Raw genomic sequence first — 23655 nt, forward strand, 5'->3', positions numbered from 1 at the left:
ATGGTCAGTGCACTCCCACAGGGGAAGCGCCGCTCAGCCAGAAGCCCTGAGCCAGGCTCACGGCTGGCAAGCGCAGTGGTGGTGCTAGGAGCCTCTCCTGCCTCCGTGGCAGTCGGACATCCCCCAAGGGCTCTCAGACTGCAAGAGGGCACAGGTCGGACTGAGGGACGCCCCCCCTAAGTGCACAAATTTCATGCATTGGGCCTCTAGTAACTATATAATAGATATATTAAGACATTATTAAAAATTATTAAATAAAAATTTTCCCCAGACAATACTAAAACAAATATTAACCTCAATCTCTACTGATTTTCCATTTGACAACATCTTTCAAGAGAACAGAATTACCCCAACAAGTAAAACTAACAACTTTAGCAAGCTAATAATGCTAAATCATAGCATTAAATAAATTGTATGTCCCATGTATGATTCAAATAGGGTACTTAAAAACCTCTAAGATATACATTTGGCTTCATCCAGGAAAATACTCCAATCCACAGTCACCAATTGTGCCTCTAATTCTCATCACCCTCTTCACAATTTTGTATCACTCGTTACAAGGGACAATAGGTATGTGACTCAACATAGCTGTTCATCATTGCTGAAAATACAACTTAAATTCATTCAACAAGGATTTACTGAGTCCCTCTTATGTGCTATGTGCTATAAGCTGTCTAGGATGTGAGAACTGAGTGCTGAAACAAAGCCCTTGCCTTGACTGGGCTTACATTCAATGCATGTTCATCAAAAATTCTCTAAACAGCCCATTTAATACACAGCGTTCATCACTAAAGCACAAAAGGTACCACAATTACTAGTCAAGAAACAGATCAGGTACACAAACTTTTTGCATTAAGAGCAGAGGACAGAATAAAATATCCAGGGCATGAAAACAGAAGAGCAATCAAGATTTAGAGCTCAGGGAAATCAGTGCTGTCCTCATAGGAAAAAAGGTGGTTAAGAGCAAATACAGGGTGGGGCTAAAGTAGGTTTACAGTAGTGAATACACGAAACACAGAGTTTATTCTTATATTCTTATTTATTAACTACTAGAGGCCCGGTGCAGAAAATTCATGCACTCAGGGGGGTGGGTACCTCAGCCTGGCCTGCATCCTCTCACAATCTGGGAGCCCTTGGGGGATGTCCAACTGCCAACTTAGGTAGGGAGCGGGCCTAGGCCAGCAGTCGGACATCCTTAGCACTGCCACGGAGGCGGGAGAGGCTCCCGCCACTGCCGCTGCGCTCACCAGCCATGAACCCGGCTTCTGGCTAAGTGGCACTGCCCCTGTGGGAGCACACTGACTACTAGGGGGCAGCTCCTGCATTGAGCGTCCACCCTCTGATAGTCAGTTTATGTCATAGCAACCAGTCAATCCACCGTCAGGCCGAAACTGGCTCTCCGATATCCCCCGAGGAGTCCCAGATCGTGAGAGGGTGCGGGCAAGGCCACGGGACCCCACCAGTGCACAATTGGGGCCATGGAGGGATGCAAGAGGTTGGCCAGCTGGGGAGGGATAGCAGGAGGGCTCCAGGGCATGTCTGGCCCATCTCACTCAGTCCCGATTGGCCAGACCCCAGCAGCAAGCTAACCTACCAGTCAGAGCATCTGCCCCATGGTGGTCAGTGCATGTCACAGCGACTGGTCGACCAGTTGACTGTCTGCCCCCTGGTGATCAGTGCACATCATATCGAGCGGTTGAGGGGCCTTAGCATATCATTAGCATATTATGCTTTGATTGGTTGAACGGACAACCGGACGACAGCACACTTAGCATATTAGGCTTTTATTATATAGGATTGTATTTGCCACATGAACAACTGTAAACCTACTTTTGCCCCACCCTGTATGGCATGATACCCAGAAACATTGTTACTGTACACTTAGCATATTAAGCTTTTATTATATAGGATTGTATTATTTGCCACATGAACAACTGTAAACCTACTTTTGCCCCACCCTGTATGGCATGATACCCAGAAACATTGTTCCAAATTTAAAATAGGTGGGAAAAAAACTTCAAATGAAATTGTTTAAGAGATTTTAGAGAGTCCCACATACATACATACATACATACATACATACATACATAAAGGCTATTTTAGAAAAATGCAATGTAAAAAACTACACTAGACTAAGATTTCTATACCCTATTTCTTCTTTATATCAAATTATGCTGTTAGATGAGATAGACATCATTTTTAAAATCACAAAATTTATTCATCTACTCAATATGTTTAAATCTCAATGACTACACAGTGTTCAGGTGGGAAATGAGGTAGGAACAAGCAAGAATATACGAAAAATCTACATCAATCAATAACAAGCAAAAAAATGTTCCAAATGCCCTGAGAGCCCATAGTCAGCAATCTAGACTTACCTTTTCCAGTTCTATAAGAAAGCTGTCCAGAGACTCATCTGAGAGTTTGCCAACTTCGAACATGGTGACTGCATGGCTTTTCAAGTTCTGCAATAAAGCAAAAACAAAAACACTAAAATGTATTTCAGTGCCTTACACAAGTCACTCAAGTTCTAGTTTTCCCATTTTATGCTGCGCATAGCATCTAATATTTATACTAGAGGCCTGGTGCATAAAAATTCATGCACTGGAGGGGGGTCCCTCAGCCCGGCCTGCCCCCTCTGACAGTCTGGGAGCCTTCAGGGGCGGGAGGTGACCCAGCAATCAAGGGGAAGGCAATGCCCCCATCACACCTCTGCTGCTGCCACTGCCGGCAGCGCAAGCCTCGGCCGACCCTGGTTACCTGCACCTCAGGCCTGCCCTGGGCGGCTGGGGGCCGAGGGGACTGGGGGGGACCCCAGAAGCAGGCACGTGGTAAGGCCAGGCCTGCCTGAGGGCTGGGCTGAGGGGACTGGGCACCGCCATCTTGTGGCTGTGGGAGCTGCCTTTTGAGGGGAGGCAGTCAATTAGCATATTCCCTCCTTATTGGCTGTGGGCGCTGCCATCTTTGAGGGGGGGCAGTCCATTAGTATATCCCCTCCTTATTGGCTGTGGGTTCCGCTATCTTTGCAACAGTGTGAGGGTCAATTAGCATATTCCCTCTTTATTAGATAGGACTAGAGGCCTGTTGCATGAAGAGATTCGTGCAACAGGCCTTCCCTTCTCCTGGCTGCCAGCACCGGTTTTCCTCCGGCACCCAGGACCCAGGCCTTCCCTCCGGCCGGAGCCGCCTTTCGTCCTCCGTCTTTGCGGCCCCGGCTGGAGCCGCCTTCCGTCTTCCGTCTTCCGTCTTCATGGTTCCAGCTCACCTTCAGTCTTCGCTCCACTGCTTGGAGCCTACATATGCAAATTAAGCGCCATCTTTGTTGGCAGTTAATTTGCATATCACGCTGATTAGCCAATGGGAGGTGTAGCGAAGGTACGGTCAATTACCCTGTTTGTCTATTATTAGATAGGACTAGAGGCCTGTTGCATGAAGAGATTCGTGCAATAGGCCTTCCCTTCTCCTGGCTGCCAGCACTGGTTTTCCTCCGGCACCCGGGACCCAGGCCTTCCTTCCGGCCGGAGCTGCCTTCCATCCTCCGTCTTTGCGGCCCCAGCCGGAACCGCTTTCCATCCTCCGTCTTCGCGGTTCCGGCTCACCTTCAGTCTTCGCTCCACCGCTTGGAGCCTACGTATGCAAATTAAGCGCCATCTTTGTTGGCAGTTAATTTGCATATCACGCTGATTAGCCAATGGGAGGTGTAGCGAAGGTACGGTCAATTACCCTGTTTGTCTATTATTAGATAGGACTAGAGGCCCAATGCACGAAATTCATGCAAGAGTAGGCCTTCCTTCCCCTGGCTGCCGGCACCAGCTTCCCTCTGGAACCTGGGACCCAGGTTTCCCTCTAGCCACCAGCAGGCACCCGGGTCCCGGGATTCCCTCTGGCCACTGGTAGGCACCTGGGACCTGGGCTTCCCTCGCATCCCAGACTTCGTCCGGAAGGTCGCCTGAAAGAACGTCTGGTCTAATTAGCGTATTACACTTTTATTATTATAGAAGATTATGCTTTCCAATATATTTAAACTTGAGGTGAGAGTCTGATTCTTCTAATTACAAACGTAACCATCACTGAAAAGTTACTATACTCCTCTAAGGAATATAAAATAAAGGCAGTTATGTTTTCAAGAATAAATCTAGTACTTGTAAAAAAGACAGAGCATTGAATTATTTTATATCTAATCTTTACTTGAAACATTTTTATATTTGAACAAGAATTTGACTTACTGGTGAAAGATTTCCCATCATTAAAAAGGCAGTGAGAGTTGAGTCAAACAGAAATGCAATACGCTTTGTATATCCTGTAGACAAACTTAAACTGCTTACACTGGCTGTGTCGGCTGGGGGGGAAAAAATCGTAATTTAAGATTAAGTAAATGAAAAGTATACTTTGCTTATCATTTGGAATAAGAATGTATTTCATTTTGCCTTTATTCAATAATCAGAAAGTACATAATTAAGTATAAGCAATATTGTCAACCTAAGAGGTCCCGGTACTATCTCCAACATAAACAACCAAAAAACAAACAAAAAAAACCCCGCGTATTTTAAAGGCACTCACTTTTGTAGTCAATTTCTTGAAAAGCAATAATGAACCAAGACTTGATAACTGCCAGATGAATAAGACCAACTAGCCTAACCTCTCCAGACATGTCACTGGGGGAGAATTGGGAGCCCATGCGGTGCTGCCCTCCCCCTGGACATAAAACCAGGCGCAGCCTCCTCACTCATCCCCCATGCTTTGCCTCCCTTTGTGGAAGCCCGTGCGATGGCCTCCCCTCACTCACCAGCGAGCTAGCTCTTATTCACTCTTAGTCCAGTATCATCTTCTCCCTGAGGCTTCCAGAACCTCTCTAGGCAGTAAGAGGGCTCTTCTCTGCTCCCACAAGCACTACAACACTTCTCACATTGTGATTTCGGTGGTTCTACTGCCTTCTCTCTTCCTAGACTTAATTCTTAGAAGGAAGGTACCACATTTTTGTCTATTTTATACCCTAAAGACCTAGACCAGTGCCCAACATATTGTTAAGTATTCAAAGACGGCATCTTGAATGAGTGAAATCTAGAACAAAGCTATAAAATAGGTGTAGAGAGTCCACTCTGTGGGGGTATGTGCTGACACACGCCGTATCTGTAGAGAGACTCCAAATTAAACTGAGGGACTGCTGACCTGGATCCTCCTGACTGTTTGTATCGGTGTCAGTAGCCGACGACGCTTCCTGTACAGGACTCCTGCTTTCCCCACCGTCCCAGGACAGCAGCATCCTCTGCGGATCTAACGTACTCCTATTGATGAAGAAATCATTCACTTTTAAAAATCATATGATGATATAAAGTAGCTAATGAAGTCAGTACTCAAATTATAAACACCTATCTAAATCCAGTCATTTTCAAGTCTGAAATTGAGATGTAGCCCCAAAATGCTGTGCCTCATAGAACAAGGGTTCTGAACCAAGACCCACGGACAGGCTTCAGGGAATTCGAGAAGCCGTTAAAATTATGTGTGAAATATTGTATATGCTTTTTTCTGGGGAAATTCTTAAGTTTCTTCAGATTCTAAAAACGATTCATCACACACACACAAGATTTTTTAAAAAGACCACTAATATATAGGGTTCACCTCAAATGACAGAGTGAATAGGTAAAATTTTAGTGTGTAAGACTATACTTTTTTTCCAAATGAAAATTCTAATATCTCATACTAAATAAATGAGTTACTTTAATCTGTTTATAGATGGAACATTTCTCCACGATGAATGAAGTTGATCCAGATTTATTACTTGTCCCTTCTTATGGGCAAAGCCCAATCGGCAATACATTGAAACAGCATTCTGAAAGAAATAGGAAATGAGCATTTAAAATAAACCAGACATCAGAACCTTTGTAGACAAAATAGTATCACAGACTACACCTATAGTGATCCTCAAGCATTTTTACTCCACAGGTAGAAAAAACAATTTTCAGTAGGCCTGTTTGTCCCCTTGACTTCACATGTGTCAGAGAGGGAAGGCATCCAATTTTCCGGCCTGGCCCTCCCTAGATCTATCCCCAGTATCGGAGCTGTTGCTTTAATTATCTCATCACGAGACACCAATCAGCCTGCTTCCTGCTCAGCAAAGTGTGGGTGCGCCCTCCTTTTCACTCCATGGGGGCCCTTATCTCTCTCTTTTCTATCTTGTGAGCATGTCCTCTGCACACATCCTCCGACAGCTAAAAAGAATCTCACTGCCTCTGTTTCTTGGTAGCTTATCAAGATAAATATATATATGCCTAAGCAACCGTTACGACTGAATGACCAGTCGCTATGATGCGCACTGACCACTAGGGGAGCAGACACTCAATGCAGGAGCTGCCGTGCGCTCCCACAGCCAACCTCCCACAGCCAGCCAACCTCCCATGGTCCTTCCCCTGGGCCGGCCGGCCCCGATTAGCCCCAATCGCCAGCCAAGCTGAGGGACCCCACTCGTGCACGAATTCATGCGCTGGGCCTCTAGTATATGATAAAATCCATTCAGTATTTACACTGTAAGTAAAAAGAGTATAAAAATAACATGCCAACCTCCCATGGTCCTTCCCCCGGGCGGGCCGGCTGGCCCAGATTGGCCCCAATTGCCGGCCAAGCTGAGGGACCCCACTCATGCACGAATTCATGCACTGGGCCTCTAGTATATGATAAAATCCATTCAGTATTTACACTGTAAGTAAAAAGAGTATAAAAATAACATACCTTCACCAGGGATAAGTCTATCTCAAGGACATTTGCAAGCTGGGAAATAAAATAAAAAATTGTTTTACATTGTTATAATTATCAGCATATTACATGGTTGCAGTAGACACTTATAGTTAATCAGCAACATTTTAAATTATGAACATCTGGAAGACTGATTAAATTTTGAAATCAGAACTTTCTTCTTTCCATCTCTCTAAAATGTTTAGAGTAGTATGAATTCAGGTAATGACCTTAACAATTTAAGATACCTTCCTCTTTAATTTTATCTCATTTAAAATAAGAAATTTCCATGAGCAAGAAATAGTCTACAATCCTTTTATTATACAGTCATGCAATACTTAAAGACAGGTACATTCTAAGAAATTCGACATTAGACACTTTCGTCTTTGTGTGAACATCAGAGTGTACTTACCCCAACCTAGATGATACAGCCCCCTACTGTAATTGTGTGTGCTGTACCTTTGCACTGCTGGCAGTACAGTGGGTTTGTTCACACCAGCATCACCACAAACATGTGAGTAATTGAGTAATTGTAGTTTAAGCCCTACAGCTGGCTTTTCTTTTTGTAATTAAGTGCTTGGTTTAAGCTCTGAGTGCAGAGCCGTCCATTCCAAAGAAGGCTAACTGGAATAAACACATTGCCAGGCACTGGACTAGATAAAGAGCCGCGCCACCTCCTACCTGCCCACCCCTCCAGACTCCTGTGTTTTAGTTCTTGATTTCCATAACTGATCATTTGGGCTACTTGTTTTTTTCTGCCCAACCTCCCCACCCATCCTACCAACCAACAGGTGCCTTGTACATTCCAGTGCCTAAAAGTAAGAAACTTGTTTTCTTCAAAGTTTGCTAATGGATATTGCTGAAGGGCATTTTGCAAAATTATAACAAGAACCACAAGGGTAGGTCCAACGGTAACACTGGTTTAGAAAGGGGCAAGTCTGTGGAAAGTGCACAGGTCTAGCTGACAACATTACTATCCACAGACGGAAACCAGCACAAAAACAGCTGATTGTGCTATGTATGACCTTAGGAAGGCTGCCATGTCACTAGGCCATAGAAAATGTCTCAGCTCCATTATAATCTTATGCAGCCACTGTCATATATGTGGTCCCTCTCTCATGTTGTTACCCGGAGCAAGACGGTAAAGTCCTATAAAAAGTTATTTACCAAATTTTATATATGCAGAAAGTAACTTAAGAATAGTGACTAAAGCATATTAACAGTCCATGATCTACCCATGAACAAGTTTTTAAAACATTTTAACTGTGTCATTAAATAATTTTACCTACTTTACACAAACTTAACTTAAAATCTCGAACTTAAATTCTTTCACAAGACGCTGGTACACTCACCTCTGCAACATTAGTATGCTCATCTATTGAAACAAATATCTTATAGAGCAGAGTTTCAAAATAATCACCTTGCACTCGATTCATTACAAAACCTTCAAGTGGAGGAACTAAAATAAACAAAATAGACTTTTCTCAGTTATTTTATAAAACAAGAATGTGTAATTCAAATAGCTACTCAAAAAGAGAAACCTCTCACTTAAAAGACTAAATTCAGTTTTGATTTAATTTACCCACTCAATACCAAGACTCCTAAAGTTAAGGCCATGTACAACCCTGTCTACACACAGAAGACTGATGGTAGAGCATAAATCCTACAGACAGTAACTGATCCCCATGGACCTCTCAGCACTAGAGGCAGAGGAAGTGCTGGAGGACACGGGCCTGGTAGCAAGGCCAGGGGACTGGGGCTGCTTCAGAATGGGAAGGCAGCAGAGGGGACTGGGCTAAGGCAGAAAAGCAAAGGACTGGCTTACTAGGCTACCCAAAACACAGATGGATTGAAAGTATGGGCTCTCTGCCTTTCTCCCATCATCCCCACTCCATCCTGAGAAGAGGGAAACACATCTCTGTGACTGCCACCACTTTACCAGCCATCACTGGTGTAAGTGCTCTTTGGGGCTCTCTATTCTGTATCCTCTCAGTGGGAAGAAAGTCAAGACCTTCCACAGCCCATCCTGGCTCTCCACACTCACTGGTTCCCTCTCTTTGGTCCAGATGCTCTAATCCAATTTAGCAGAGCGCTCTGCCCAGGCGATGACAGAGGCACCGTGCTTCCCTTTGCCCGTGGGCACATTTCCCTTGAAAACACTTTGAGAAAGCAGAAGTGCTTAGACCATAGCAAAATTAGGGTCTCCCTGTGTCCCCGTGGGCACATTTCCCTTGAAAACATTTTGAGAAAGCAGAAGTGCTTAGACCAGCCGTGGGCAAACTACAGCCCGTTTGAAAAGAAAAAAACTAAAAAAAAAAAAAAAAAGAGCGTACCCTTTTATGTAATGATGTTTACTTTGAATTTATATTAGTTCACACAAACACTCCATCCATGCTTTTGTTCCGGCCCTCCGGTCCAGTTTAAGAACCCATTGTGGCCCTCGAGTCAAAAAGTTTGCCCACCCCTGGCTTAGACCATAGCAAAATTAGGGTCTCCCTGTGTCCCCTGACCCTAACACCATCTAAATTATTCCAAACAGAGAAAAATCAGACAAAATGCAAGGGGCCCAAATGAAGACACGTGAAGAACCACAATGTACATTTCAGGAGGGGTTGTTCACTTCAGATCTGGAACACATCATCTTCTAAGTTAGTGCTACCCATGGTTCCAGTCATCCAAGTACTTTTAAGGATCAAAGGTTTCTTTATAGAAATATTTTAGAATTCCCATATTTGATATAATTAGTTTTTTACTACACTACCAGTTGTGTAACAATTAGTAATAACAAATATTCACTGAACACTTACTAAGTGCCAGACAACTGCCAGGTACTTTACATATACAATTTCACTCAATCCTTTTAACCTCATGAATTGTTCAATACTATACCCCTATTTTAGAGATGAGAAAACCACAGCACTGGGAGGTTAGAAATATACATCTAGGCAAAAAGAATGAGGGCATTCTATATGATAAGATATAGAATAGTCTCCAATATATATTGCTTTTTAAAAAAAGTATGAGCTAGAATACACAATCTGTATAAAAATAAAACCACACACACAAAAAGACATATACATATATGCTATGTGCTTAGTATACTTTTGGAAGAATATACAAAAACTTAACAGTGGTTGCTAACTGGGGTGGGAAGCAGATGCTTTTATATTCTTTTGTAAATTTAGAATTTTATATCATAATTATTGCCTACTCAAAAAATATTAATAAAAATAAATATTTTTTAAAAGCACCTAGGAATAGCCAAGTAAGTTATAAAGAAAAGACACAACGAAGGCCTGGCTATAACTAATATTAAAAATTACTCTAAGTCATTGTAATGAAAATAATATGGTCTAAGAATAAAAACAAATAAGTGAGAATAAAGGATATGATAATTAATCCAATATAGAGGGAAATTTAATATATGACAAGTTATACTTCCATTCAGTGATAATGAGTTATTGAAAAAACATGCTAGCATTTATCCAAATGCTATGGGTTATCCAATTGAAGAAAATTTAAGTTGGGCCCTTATTTCACATCATGTAGGAAAAAAAGTCCAAGATTACAGTTTTAAAAATATATGACAAAGGTTTTTAAGAACTTTTAGGCTGTTTATATAACCTAGAAGAACTCTATCTAAGCACAATAGAAATCTAAAAGCTCTAAAAGGAAAGGGTAGACATAAAATGTACAAGTAAAAAAATGTGATGATGGAATAAATGGATTTTATTTAGCAACAGACCCTTTCATAATTATTCTCGTCAAAGTATTTCTCTCCCCACATTTATTTGTTCCACCATTCACAGTACTTGTTTTTTTGTTGAAACATAGCTGGACTGCTTCCTTTGAAATCACCTTCAGGTGTCTTTTGTGCTGAATTTGATGACTTCCATGTTATCAAACTGCTTTCCTTTCATGGGTTATTCCAATTTGGGGAACAGCCAGAGGTAACATGGTGACAGCAGTTATAATACCATGGGTCTTGTCTGTACCACCAAAACTTGCCAGATACTGTGTGAGCCATGGCAGAACATGACACTGTAATAGAGAAGCCATCCATTCAGCCCTTCTCTGATGCTCCCTTCAAAACTTAAAGATAACCTGAGCCAATATAATATTTAAACTATCAAAATGGACTGAAATGAACCAATCAAAGACCAATCTCTTTAGGTGGATCTCAGATGACTCAGTCTGTTTATCAAATGAGAGTAGGGACCAGGGTAAAGCTTTCGTATTTTCCAATGGTGACAGGAAGCCACTACCACCTGTCTTCCAGAAATTAATTCCTTGTCAAAATCTTTCAAATTTTAAAACTAGTATTTGATTTGTTATAGCACACACTATACAAACCAGAATTAGTATTTCACTGAGTTTTTTAGCTGTCTCCCAAGCTTAAAACAGAATTCATGTCTATACAAATGCATTATTAAAGAATCATAACACATGCTAACACAAATGAAGATCAGGACACACTAGTGCATGATAACCAGTCAAGATTCAACACTGAAAGGCAGAGAGGAAAAAAAAAGATTCAACACTGATATGAGGAAGTATTTTCGTAGAAGCTCTATCACCAGTCAATTGTTAATAGTAAGGCCATTCCCTGGAATTTTTTTGACACTTTATAACTGATCACACAAATATTAAATACCTTAGTATGATAAAAGATAACACAACAAGAATGCTGGAATACATACTTGTAACATATAACAAGTACTCCTACAAATCGGTAAGAAATCTAACCTATAGGAAAAGAGCTCCATCCTGTGTTCAAAAATGTTAACCACATCACTATTATAGCAAAACACTGGAAATAATCTAAATAACCAGCAATATGGGAATGATTTAATGAATTGATATACCCCATAAGTGTAGAATGAAATACACAAGGGCCTCATTGATTTAACTTGGGTAAAGTAGAAAGTGAGAAGATGAAGATAAAAAAGATGGTAGTGACATGAAATATAAGGCACAGATAAGTGGAAATGGAGAATACACAATTCTATGATATTACTGTATATAAAAGCTGTAATGCACCAAGCAAGGACTAAAATGTGACATAAACTTATAAAAACAATACTCTGATTTAGTATTGTGAGAAATTTATCTTAGGTTTCTATTACTTTAATATAGTATGTACACAAAATACTATAAAAATAAAAATAAGGAATACAGAGTAATGAGAAAAAAGAGTTTCTTTGCAAAATTGTAACATCAAAGATCCTAGAATGATTTGTGTCTAACTTAATAGAGTAATAATTCTGTGCCCAGAGCGGTTAAAAAAAATGGAAAAATATTAGCATATGCTTACCTGCTATACAACTGTCATCGGATATTGGTACATCCAGATAAATAAATCCTTTGTTATATAAACCTATAGAAGCAAAAGCACCTTCTTTTAGATGGAATACTAAACATTTAAAAAAACAACTGATTCCTAATTTGCTGTAGTAAAGATTCATACAACTGAATGCCATGTGAAAAAGTAAATTGAAGAATTATAGTTTTCAAATCTCAGCTTCCCTCATATGCTCAGAACTAAAAATTTTTCTATGACCCATTTGTATAAATTTCTAGTGGATGTGACTAATTATAGCCACAGTGGAAAACAATGGACTATGGTCGCATTTCACACAATAACATGCCTTTAGGAAATATTACTATTTTTATCTAATTAATAAGTAATTGCTATTAATTGTTGAAGCCTTAAAACACGTTTTTATGTTGACAAAAGACCATTTCTACTAACCACTTACTATGTACTACATTGTAATCTAGTGATCCAGAGAGCTGAGGGCCTGCATCGATGATCTTATCAATAGCGCATTTCTCAGGCAAAGTGCATATCTAAGAAAAGCAAAATATTTTCAATTAAGTTCTGTCCAAATTAACTAGTCCATGTCTCCTCAAATCTATTCATGCTTAAACCAATGATTAGGTGCCATTTATTGAATGAACAACATTTTTTTTCATTTATCACTTCAGAACTCTAACAAAAAAGGTATGCACATAACCATCAATTAAGGTGCCAAAAGATGCTACCAACAGAACTCAGAAAACAAAGTAACTATAAATAACAATATTTGCTGGTAAGCAATAAATGTTTACTAATAAATACCAGTATTTACTGACCTTCTTTGAATTGGAATCTGATTCATCTGTGATTCTGAACCTCTCAAAAATAAAGCTGATTCAAACTCCACATGATTATTCTGAGTAAGAAGTTCACTATCTTATGACATAGCTTGACAGCTCTGTTAGGAAATACTTATACTAAAATAAAATTTCTAAGCCTTCCACTCATTTGATTTATCTGTCCTCTGGGGTAAAATGAAATGCAAACAAACAAAAAATCCACGTGCTCACTTACATTTCTTCAGCCACACAGAATATGACCGACCTGGTCTCTAGGGCCCTTGTCCATCACCCCACCCCTTTCCTGTACAGCGTCTCTTCTAAAATCCATAGGCTCATATCAAATGTGGTCTGACCACTGACAGCACCATTTCCCTTCACCTTGATACTATCCCCCTATCAAAGCACCTACCACTTCACACAGTAATTAGCACAGTAATTAAGAACACAGGCTCCATAGCAAACTGCCTGGGTGAAAATCCTGGACCTTTATTACCACTATGACTTGAGCCGTCTCTTCAATTCTCTGTTCACATTCCTCATATGTGATACGGGGTACAAATCACACATACCTCTGGGTTGCTCTGAGCAACAAATTAGACAACATAAAAGCACTGGAATAGTGCCAGGCACATCTAAGCACAGAGCAAGTGCTCAAAAGTGTTAGCCAAAAAGACTGTCGGTAGCTGCAGCATCACATCAATTTACCTGAAACTGCTATTTAATTAAAATTCCCATATTGCACATGAACCAAGTCAAGTCTCCCTCATTATTAAAGAGTATCGTGGGACCCTACCAATATTCTAGTCTAATAAGGTCATTTAAATTTTTTATTTTCTTCAAGAACACAAAATAGTGTTACTTTTTTAAAAATTAGAGAACTACAATGAAAAATAGTTTTAAAAATAACTTATAAGATTACCTTTATGTCGTCTTCTGTGATATATCCAGCCTGCACCACCCACCACGCCTCTATGGCAATTTCTACCGGCTTTACTGGCAGAAGATCACGAGCTGTTTTCCTTCTGAAAAATTTCTGCAATAGTACAGTTTGCAATTGGTCTAAATTTACTACTTTCTTTTTCATCAATCCTATCTGAAGACTGTTTCTAACAGGCTAATACCTTTTTAAATTCTCATTTCTAAGGATCTGTTATTCTAGATACAATGAATGTAGAAAATAATCTCAAATTATTTTACAATAAATTACTTAAAAAGACTAATCATTAAATCTGGATCTAAATCCAGACTAAAACGAAGCCAGGATGTGAAAATGCATTTGGAAAAGTGTACTCACTTCACCCACTAAGTGAACCCTGGGAGTAGAATGAGCAAGAAAAAAGACCAACAGAACAAAATTAATTTTAAAAAATAGCCCAGCCAGTGTGGGTCAGTGGTTTAGTGTCAACCTATGAACCGGGAAGTCACAGTTTGATTCCCCCGTCAAGGCACATGTCCAGGTTGCGGGCAGGAGGCAGCTGATCAATGCTTCTCTCTCATCACTGATCTTTCTCTCTTTCTCTTTCTCTCTCTCTCTCTCTCTCTCTCTCTCTCTCTCTCTCCCCCTCCCTTCCTCTCTGAAATCAATAAAAATATTTTAAAAAATTAACTATATGTTCTATGCCTTCAATTGTTTTAATTAAATAATCATTTAAGTGATAGCCTAGAGCAGGGGTCCTCAAACTACGGCCCGCGGGCCACATGCAAATACAAATATTGTATTTGTTCCCGTTTTGTTTTTTTACTTCAAAATAAGATATGTGCAGTGTGCATAGGAATTTGTTCATAGTTTTTTTTAAACTATAGTCCGGCCCTCCAACGGTCTGAGGGACAGTGAACTGACCCCCTGTTTAAAAAGTTTGAGGACCCCTGGCCTAGAGAATACTAAGTTTTTGTACGGTTTCTGTATGAAGCATACTTTACTTGATCAGAGAAATTACAATTCATTATTTCTAACACTTGAAAAATTAATCAGACTGTGATCAGGAGGACAAGAAATGAGAAAGCAAGGGAAATGACTAACTTACTTTTGACGATCTACACTGATTCATCAGGTCGATGTACTGGTTTCTTCCTATGCCAAGAAGCCTTAGACCTGGAAGGAAGAGTCTGTCCTGTAAAGACTTTCAATACATCATGACATGTCAGGACACTCAGTCTTGTAGGGAATAAACCCTTGGCTTTTGTTCATCTTTTGATTATTGGTTGGCAATATCAAATTAAAAGGAATTCTTCGAACAGAATATAAGAGAAAATGAAACTGAGAGAGATGAATTCAAGTAAACACTATTGACAATGCTAAATGAGAAAATTTTTTAAAAGCAGAAGTCCTCCCAATTTCAGGAAGTCAAAGTGTACTTCTCAGCAAAAGTTTCTTCTTATACAACAGAACTATGTCCCATTTCAAATATACACTCATTAAAATAAGCTTAATAAAACACCAGCAAATTGTTAGTTATAACTGTGTATCATGCTGTAAAAATATTATATACTTTTTTTTTCTCCTCATCTGATACACAACACAGCCCAAGTATCAGGAAGAACTTCATTCTCTATAAATATATAGTCTAGTTCCATTTTTCTGATTTTAACACTCCAAAATATTCTTCTGAGACATTTAGACTAAATCTTACACTTGACTTGTATCAACAATGATGCTTGCGGTTCTCATCTTTCAAGTGTTTCACGCATTACAATACTGACACAATAGCATGCATACACAAGGACACACTAAACATTACTGCCTTGAGCATGATTAAATACTTACAGTCGGCAGCAGTAAAATTGGGCAGGGAATCATAACTTTTCTCACTGTTCATAATATCCTTTTCAAAGAAAAAATAAATAAAAAATTTTAAATGCAAAATGTCCATAGATAAAAACATGTGTCTAAACACATAGTTCTATAGCAATAAGAGGAACAATAACTATTACATGAAGCACCGAGATCAGAGTTTGGGTACCTAAAGCATGTGTGCCACACAGTGGCACTTACCACCTGGCCTCCCCACCTAATACCTGAAGATCAGGCTGTCGGGTCCGGGTTCCTCCCAGCACTCTCTATGAGTCCCACACAGTTGCCCTGTCACATCTGCCCTGTGGAAGCTAAGCAAGGAGTACCTCTAGGAGAGCTCAGGATGCCAACCTCGCCACACTTCACACCTGATCCTAGACTCCTACCCTGAGAAAAGGCTACGCAATGTGTCACAGCTCCATCAACACACATCTAAGACATGTACTGCCAGCAAAGTGTTTGACCACACGGTCATCTCTGCTCCTAGAAGTCCCAATCAGCTGCAGAGTTAAACTGAGGATCCAGCTTCTTCCAACTCCCATCTGCTTTTTAAACCAAGTGTTTACTGTGGAGATAACACCCATTTCAACCCAAAAGCTATACCCAATGGTGTAAGAACAGAAACCAGACAGCAGCAAGCACATGGACATAACTGAAAGCTGGTAAGTGGGACAAAACTTCCCTCTATATCTCCCCCAAACCTGTGGGCAACACCAGAAATGTAGTCAGAGAAACAACAATTCTACTCACTGATTAGCAGCCACCTCCATTATGCTACTCTGGTTCTCAGGGAAGGGACTGACAGAAACCTAGGCTGTCAGGCCTCAAGCTTTACTTTGCATTTCCTTCAAAATAAGGACACAGGAGATAGGGGACTGTAGAAGAGCCCATGAGTAAGGAGCATAAGGACATAAATAAAGGGAGCAAACCTCACTGTTACTACAGGTGCCCAACTCCTTTAGTTCTAGGCTTCTCTCTGTTCTTAAAGTGGCTAATGAACACAAAACAGTAGCACTCAAATATAATCAAACAGCAAATGAATACTAGATAAATGCTGCCAGTCTTTACAAAAAGCTCAGTTTTAAAAAGTATATAACTGGTATTTACAGTTATTCAACAGAGGCCTAAAAACTGCCTTTGGAAAAAAGCTAACAGTTTAACTCTGCAGCTAATAATCTGAAGTTAATAATTACAAAAAGATTAGCAGTCTGACACATGTATTATATAACACCAGATCTATATCATCATTTATTGTTGCTATAGGTAGTAAACAGCTAAATACATTAAGTTTCTCTGAGCTTAATGTTCAATCTGTCACCCACATTTTTAACCTTAGTCATGCATTAAATGAAATGTTATACAAACTCTGCTAACATAAATGCCTGATTAATGTATCTATCTATATATATAAAAGGCTAATATGCAAAGTGTCGCCGCAGTTCAACCGGGAGACCGAGAGTTCTATTGCTTGCTATGATGTGCACTGACCACCAGGGGCCAGCACAAAATGAAGGAAGGCCCTGGCCAGCAGCTGGAGAAGGGAGGAACCAGCCAGCAGCCAGAAGGCCCAATCAGCCTGGTTGCCAGCCAAGTCTAGGGGCCCTACCCATGCACAAATTTCAGGCACCGGGCCTCTAGTAATAGCATAAAAAAGAACAGCCCTAGCTGGTTTGGCTCAGTGAATAGAGTGTCGGCTTGTGGATTGAAGGGTCTCGGGGTCGATTCCAGTCAAGAGCACATGCCAGGGTTGCGGGCTCAGTCCCCAGTGGGGGTGTGCAGGAGGCAGCCAATCTATGATTCTCTCTCATCATTGATGCTTCTATCTCTCTCTCCCTCTCCCTTCCTCTCTTAATCAATAAAAATATATATATTTTGGGGGGAAAAAGGACAAATAAAAATAGGTACTGTGAAAATATTGATAATGACAACTACAGTGGAACCTCCTCGATTCTTGAACTTAATCAGTTCTGGAAGGCTGTCTGAGATGCAATTTGTTCAAAAACGGAATCATTTTTTCCCATGAGAAATGTAAATTGAATTAATTTATTCCAGACCCCCAAATGATTCCACTTTAACTTTGCTAGTATACACTACATGTCCAATGTACTGTTTAATTTATAAACAAACACTTTTCTTAAAGTTATCAACCACCCCCTACTAGCCTTAAACAAATCACTTTCAGCACTCTTTCCAGGGGTATCTTTCAGGAGGTCAGTATGCTGCATGTCTCTTGCTGTCACTGGCTAACTGCTTTTTATTTATCTAAATCAGCAACAGTTTCTCTACCTCTTCAATTGCCTGTGATCATTGTTTCTTTCACACCATTAGCAACATTAGCACTCTTGATGGTCTGTTTATGTTTTAAAATCGTGCTAATTGTCCATTTAGCTAGCAACAAAAGCAACAAAAAACACAAAAATATTCACAGCACAATTTCCTGAGATATTGGTGATAAACTGACTCATACTGGCCCATTCTCTCCTTTGTTTGTGTCCTGAGAGATGTTTTTTGTCACGCTGATACACCATGAAAGGTTTGTCACATCCAAAATTAAAGTTTGTTCGTTCAACCAAGACATTTTTTCTGTGAACAACTTGGTCACAACTTGGCCAAGAACCAAATTGTTTGAGATGGGAAACTTTCGAGACCTGAGGTTTGACTGTACTTGTACAAGTGTGGCTAAAACAGTTAACTTGTAACCATCAGACCTTTTTACAGTATAAACTCAGAAACAATGTCCAATGTCACAAGAGCTTGCAGAGCTGGTCATCTGCAAAGTGTGCCTGACATGTGGTCCCATCCCATTCCTAATGGTTCAGGTACACAGTAAACTCACCTCCATAATCCCAGTATAATACGAAAATGGTGTTATCCTCAGGCCCTTTACCATAATATCTGATAAATGGTAAGGGTACAGCATGAGATGGTCTCGACTGTACTTTAGTAGTTCCTCATAGTATCTGCGTTCATCTTTCTTGACATGTTTAACTGAGGAAAAGAAAGAAATTCTCCAGTTTTTTCACGTGTCTTATACTTACATAAGTATTTCATACTTTACAAATCAATATTAATTAAAAAGAAAAGTATATAATTTGGAAGAAAATAAATAAAATAAACTAAGTTGGAACAAAGAAACATTATACCACAAGAAATATAAGTACTATGTATATATATGTAAGTAAAATGTAAAATAGGATAGATAGAGACAGATAGGACAAATACCAAATCAAAAAGTAAAGAAAGTAAGCATGGAATGTCTCCAAAAAAAGGTATAAAACATAATCTATAATTCATCCAAACCCTTACTATGCCACTTTACAAGATAGCCAAACTGAATGGTAGTTTTCTATAAAATGAAGTCTATTTTTAAAAATTATTTGTTGTTTTTGTGATTTAAATTTAAAAAGACATCTGACTTCCATGAAATAAGTTTAAAAAGAAAACCTCTCTCTGAAACACTATATTTAAAATGAGAAGAGCACCTGGGAGGGAAGACTAGTACAATAGATTAAACTAATCGAAGTAACCTGACAAATAAAAACATGAAACTAGCTGTGTTTAAAAAGTATTCCAATTATTATAGAAAGAGTTTTCATTAAAGTTATATTATTTGGAAAACTTATGGAGACAAAAACAAACTCAAAGAAAAAATTATTAAGAACTAATATACTTCTTTTTTGGCATGTAAAGTAAAAAGAGGGCATTTGAATCAAGACTAATATTCTCTAGGTAAAACAAATCTATTAACAATACTCTAAAAAATAAATTTCATCAGATTTAGAAAGAAAAATCTACTTGCTAATGCAAATTGTTAGGTGGGATGGGTCAGTATAGTTTCTTAAAGTCTGCACATGGAATAATTTCAGTACTATAAAATATGTATTGAAAATATAGGATAGATTTATGAAATGATAATTCAGCAACAGTCAACTCTATCTCAATGTAAAAATATCTCTACTTACCTAAGTTGTTTCTATATCGTAACTGATTGCGGATGCTGTACAAGACAACCTGCTTTTCATATTCCCTCTGTGAATTTCCAAGACTCTAAAAAAAATTTCAAATAGATTTAAAATAGCTTCTAAACTATAGTACTTTTTCCCCATAAGATTTCAAAACAACGTCCCCTAACTTTATCCTGAAAGCTAAACTTTCCAGAATGGAATAGAGAAGACTTTCCTAGATATTATACTACTGTACTAAATTTCTGCTATGGTTTTACAGCAAAATTTCAATGTGTTTATTTCCAGTCTGCTATTCTAAAAGGACTTACTGAAATTATCTTAAGTATTTAACATAAAATAAAAGAGCAATTTGAGAGCATAGTTTCACTTAACAAAGCACTAAGTTCTACTTACCAAGATTAATGGATGGATGGTTTCTTGCACCTACATTTATTTAAATTTACGAATGGCTACTGACAACAGATTCTGGCCTGATAGTTATTTTTAGCTGAGGAATATGATTATTAAGATTTCTGGAGAATGTACTTTCAAATGTACCTCTAAATTTAAGATTACTTCTTTAAAACATCATCTCCTTATGGTCTCATTAGAAAACATTTAGACACTTTTAGAATTCCAATATATTGGAATGATCAAAAAACTCTTTCCAGAGGTGCACATAGTGTTTTCAGCTCAAAGTTGGGTTCTCATGAAAGCAAAGAATATGTTTGCCTGATTATAATCAAATTATATTCAATGTGTAACCATAAACTTAATATGTGACTGCTATCCCTCTTCTAATTACTAGGTATAATCCTTCCAATGTGCTATAAAGTAAAATTAGACATCTCAGGAAACTAGCAACAGAAAGATCAGAGGGTTGAGTGATTATACTTCCTACTCACAGGTTTTTAAAAGCCCAGGTAAATGTCCATACACATACTTTCACTTAAGGCAATCTTCATAAAACAGATGAAACTCACATCTACATAAACTGGCAAATAATTGGAACCATTAGAGGATACTATCTTAAGGGAAAAAAAAGGTGATGTGAGAAAACTAAAAATCTTTCTTCCTGCAACTAGATTATTTATCACAGCTTAAACCGCAACTCACACTACTGTCGGAATGCATGTGCTGATAATATAACTCCAGAAGAAAAAGTTTAACTCAAGTCACTCATACAAAATATAAGGGTCCATTATTTATAAGCTAATTAGAAAGTGCAGAATCTATGAAACATCTAAGTCTCTGCACTGGGCTTTAATGACTGGTCCTGATCAATTCACTGGTGTGCACACACACCCGAGAACTACATTAACAGTTGATTTTACTCTTCACTACCCACTACATAAAATATAACTGCTTTGTTCACAAAGATTCTTTCGCTTGTCTCCCACTCCTACCCCAAATTTCCCATCATTCACATTTTAAAACACTGTTGCCACTGCAGGAGGCAACTAAAGAAAGCTCATTTTACTCTGACAGCGCTGACCCTGCAGAAATACTGACCAGGTCTAACAAATGGAGTTGGGCTGCAGAGAAGGACCTCTAACAACTGAAGGGGCAACAGAGACACTGGCCATAAAAAACCACCATCAGATGTTCCTACAAACCCCAACCTCAATGTGCAACTCAAAAAAAAAAAAAAACATATTTTTTTTTAATTGACCCTTTTGGGATTATACAGAACCTCCTCATAAGATTTAAAATAAAATAACTACGAATTGTTTTGAACAATGAATACAAGATACTCATAAGCTACTTTTAAAATCCTGAAATAATGGCTCTATCCACAACTTTTTATGTTTTTTTTAAGTCTAGTATGACCCATAACCCATAAAAATATTTCACCTCATCCATATAAAAGCAAATTTTAAAACAATAGTTTGAAATAAAAAAATTTTAACAATCTGAATCCTTTCCCCCCAGCTTTCAGAACCGGAAAATGAGTCATTTCCACATTAAACTTATCAGAAGTTGCTGGAAACTTTATCAAAGTACTTAGTAGCTCTCTAATGCCAAGTCCAAATCCTTTCCACAAGGAACATCCCCCACTTTTAAATTGCCTGAGCTTTAACTTAGCTCATCCAAATCCAAATCCTTCCCCCACTTTTAAATTGCCTGAGCTTTAACTTAGCTCCTGGGGCAAGATCTCAGGCTGATGCCATCATTTATTCACTCCAAAAATATTTACTAAAACCTAAGTATGTGATAGGTGCTCAAAAAACCAAAGCAAAACAAGTACTGTAAGGAGAAAATGCACTGTAGCGGGCTAAGTGCTATCAGAGTGTAGAAACACAGTGCCTGGTGCACTATCTGAGGGTCAACTGGCCCAGATTTAGGAGGTCAGCGACCCCTTCCTGGAGGAGTTAGTATCTGAGATTCACGAAGAAGCCACATGTAAATCTACAGGAGACGGGTAGTGAGCGAACTGGGGTTGTGTTTAGAAAGCTCACCCCAGTGTAGTGTGAAGAATGGATGGGAGGGTCCCATTCTCAGGGCAAGACACAGAGATAGAGAGCGGATGAGCCACCCTGGCGGAGCCTGGCCCAGGGACAGTGGAAAGACCACGGCGTACCCTGTGCAGACGGGCTTTGCAATGCCGTCTACCAGTGGAAACTTATCCTAAGCTAAACAGCTATTCTGTTACGTGCCCTTACCCCCAAAAATTGCTTTAAATTTAATATCACATTTGTACCTAATTTTAACAGTGTTCTGAAATTACTTTTAATAGTCATGCCTAAGGTTTAGAAATGTTTTTACCAATACTAATTAAGGCCAGTTCCTCATGTTGGACACAATCTTCCATTATGCTACATTTATGTTTGTGAAATCGTCTTCAGATATGCCACAGAACCCTAGAGAACACGAGTGTCCACCAGAGCCTTCATTCACACGTAGCGAGAGGGACTTACTCCCTCGGATGCAGACCTCTCTCTTTCCAGGTCCAGCTAAGCACTACACGGGCAGCCACGGACAACCAAGCATTCGGAGTTCCTTCAATTCATCCTTCCACTTTCCTGCTTTCTTGAAATCCTGAAGTGAAAGTATTTTCTCTGCCACGTGATGCATCGCCAGACCTTAAATTATTCATTTCCTAGAACTAAGTCTCCAAGCTGGGAGAGCAATAATCCTGACACAATCACCACCACGCTCCCGAATTTTCCAAGGCGACTGCCCAGCACCGAAGAAAGCAGAACTCCACTCCCCACCCAGCGGAAGGTCAACCTCTGACCAGAGAAACAGTGGCTCGTCTGCAGCTCCTACCACACTACCTTCCCACGGTGTTCCACCACCTGCCATGTTCTATGCTTATTCATCTACGATCTTTTTTTTTTCCACTAAAATGTCAGCTCCATGAAGGCAGGGTCTGTCTGGAACCAGGCACGGCACGCAGTAGGTGTTCAATAAATGCATGAAACAACGGAGTAAAAATCAACCTCAAGCATTTGAGACTTGACTCTCAAAACCTCTCTTGCTGAAACGTCTCTTATAAACCCATCTTGTCATGCGGATAAAGTTAAAAAAAAAAAAAAGGACAAAGTCCCTTCAAACCCTGGCTCTGCTTTTCCAGCCTCACCTGCTCCCACGCCCAGGCGCACAGACAACCTCCGCTCCAAGCAGGTCCCTGGACCTGCGCCTCCAAACTCCCTGACAGTGGGTCGCCTGCTTCTCTCCAGACACGCTTTCGCGCGCCCGAGCCTTTGGACATGACGTGCCCTCTGCCTGGGAAACCTTCATTCCCGCTTTTACTCGTCCTCTAGGGCCCTGTTTGAATGCCCCCGGGACACATCCTCGCGACAATCCCTGGACAACGCCTCCCTCCCTCCTCTGAGAAGGTGTGTATATGACAACACGGGTGGGTCAGAGCTGCTGTCACCTGCAACGCTCTCGTTGGTTTCCCGCCCCGGCCCCGCGCCCTGAAGTTCTGGGGGGTCAGTTTCCCATCTGTTCCCGGGCGCCTCGCCCACTGCCCGGGCAAGTGGAGGCTCCAAGCAAAAGCGCCAGGCGAGCCCAGAGCGCGGTCCCAGCCCACAGCTTCCTGCC

At 40.0% G+C, this 23655-nt stretch overlaps 1 protein-coding gene across 1 annotated transcript in view; it reads right to left on the reverse strand.

The window, feature by feature from the left end:
• The window catches only part of FAM91A1 (family with sequence similarity 91, member A1), a 43530-nt gene extending 20103 nt beyond the window's left edge, over positions 1–23427 (reverse strand). The window contains 14 exon segments of the mRNA XM_014532461.1: positions 2379–2465; positions 4227–4339; positions 5170–5285; positions 5718–5830; positions 6727–6765; positions 8082–8188; positions 12044–12106; positions 12489–12579; positions 13790–13903; positions 14895–14962; positions 15635–15692; positions 18498–18649; positions 19624–19708; positions 23189–23427. Of these exon segments, the coding sequence (XP_014387947.1) occupies positions 2379–2465; positions 4227–4339; positions 5170–5285; positions 5718–5830; positions 6727–6765; positions 8082–8188; positions 12044–12106; positions 12489–12579; positions 13790–13903; positions 14895–14962; positions 15635–15692; positions 18498–18649; positions 19624–19708; positions 23189–23320 (1338 nt within the window). The 5' untranslated portion in view covers positions 23321–23427.
• Positions 23428–23655: the final 228 nt, after the last annotated feature.

The sequence above is a fragment of the Myotis brandtii genome, unplaced genomic scaffold, assembly GCF_000412655.1.
Source record: "Myotis brandtii unplaced genomic scaffold, ASM41265v1 scaffold896, whole genome shotgun sequence".
NCBI lineage: Eukaryota > Metazoa > Chordata > Mammalia > Chiroptera > Vespertilionidae > Myotis > Myotis brandtii.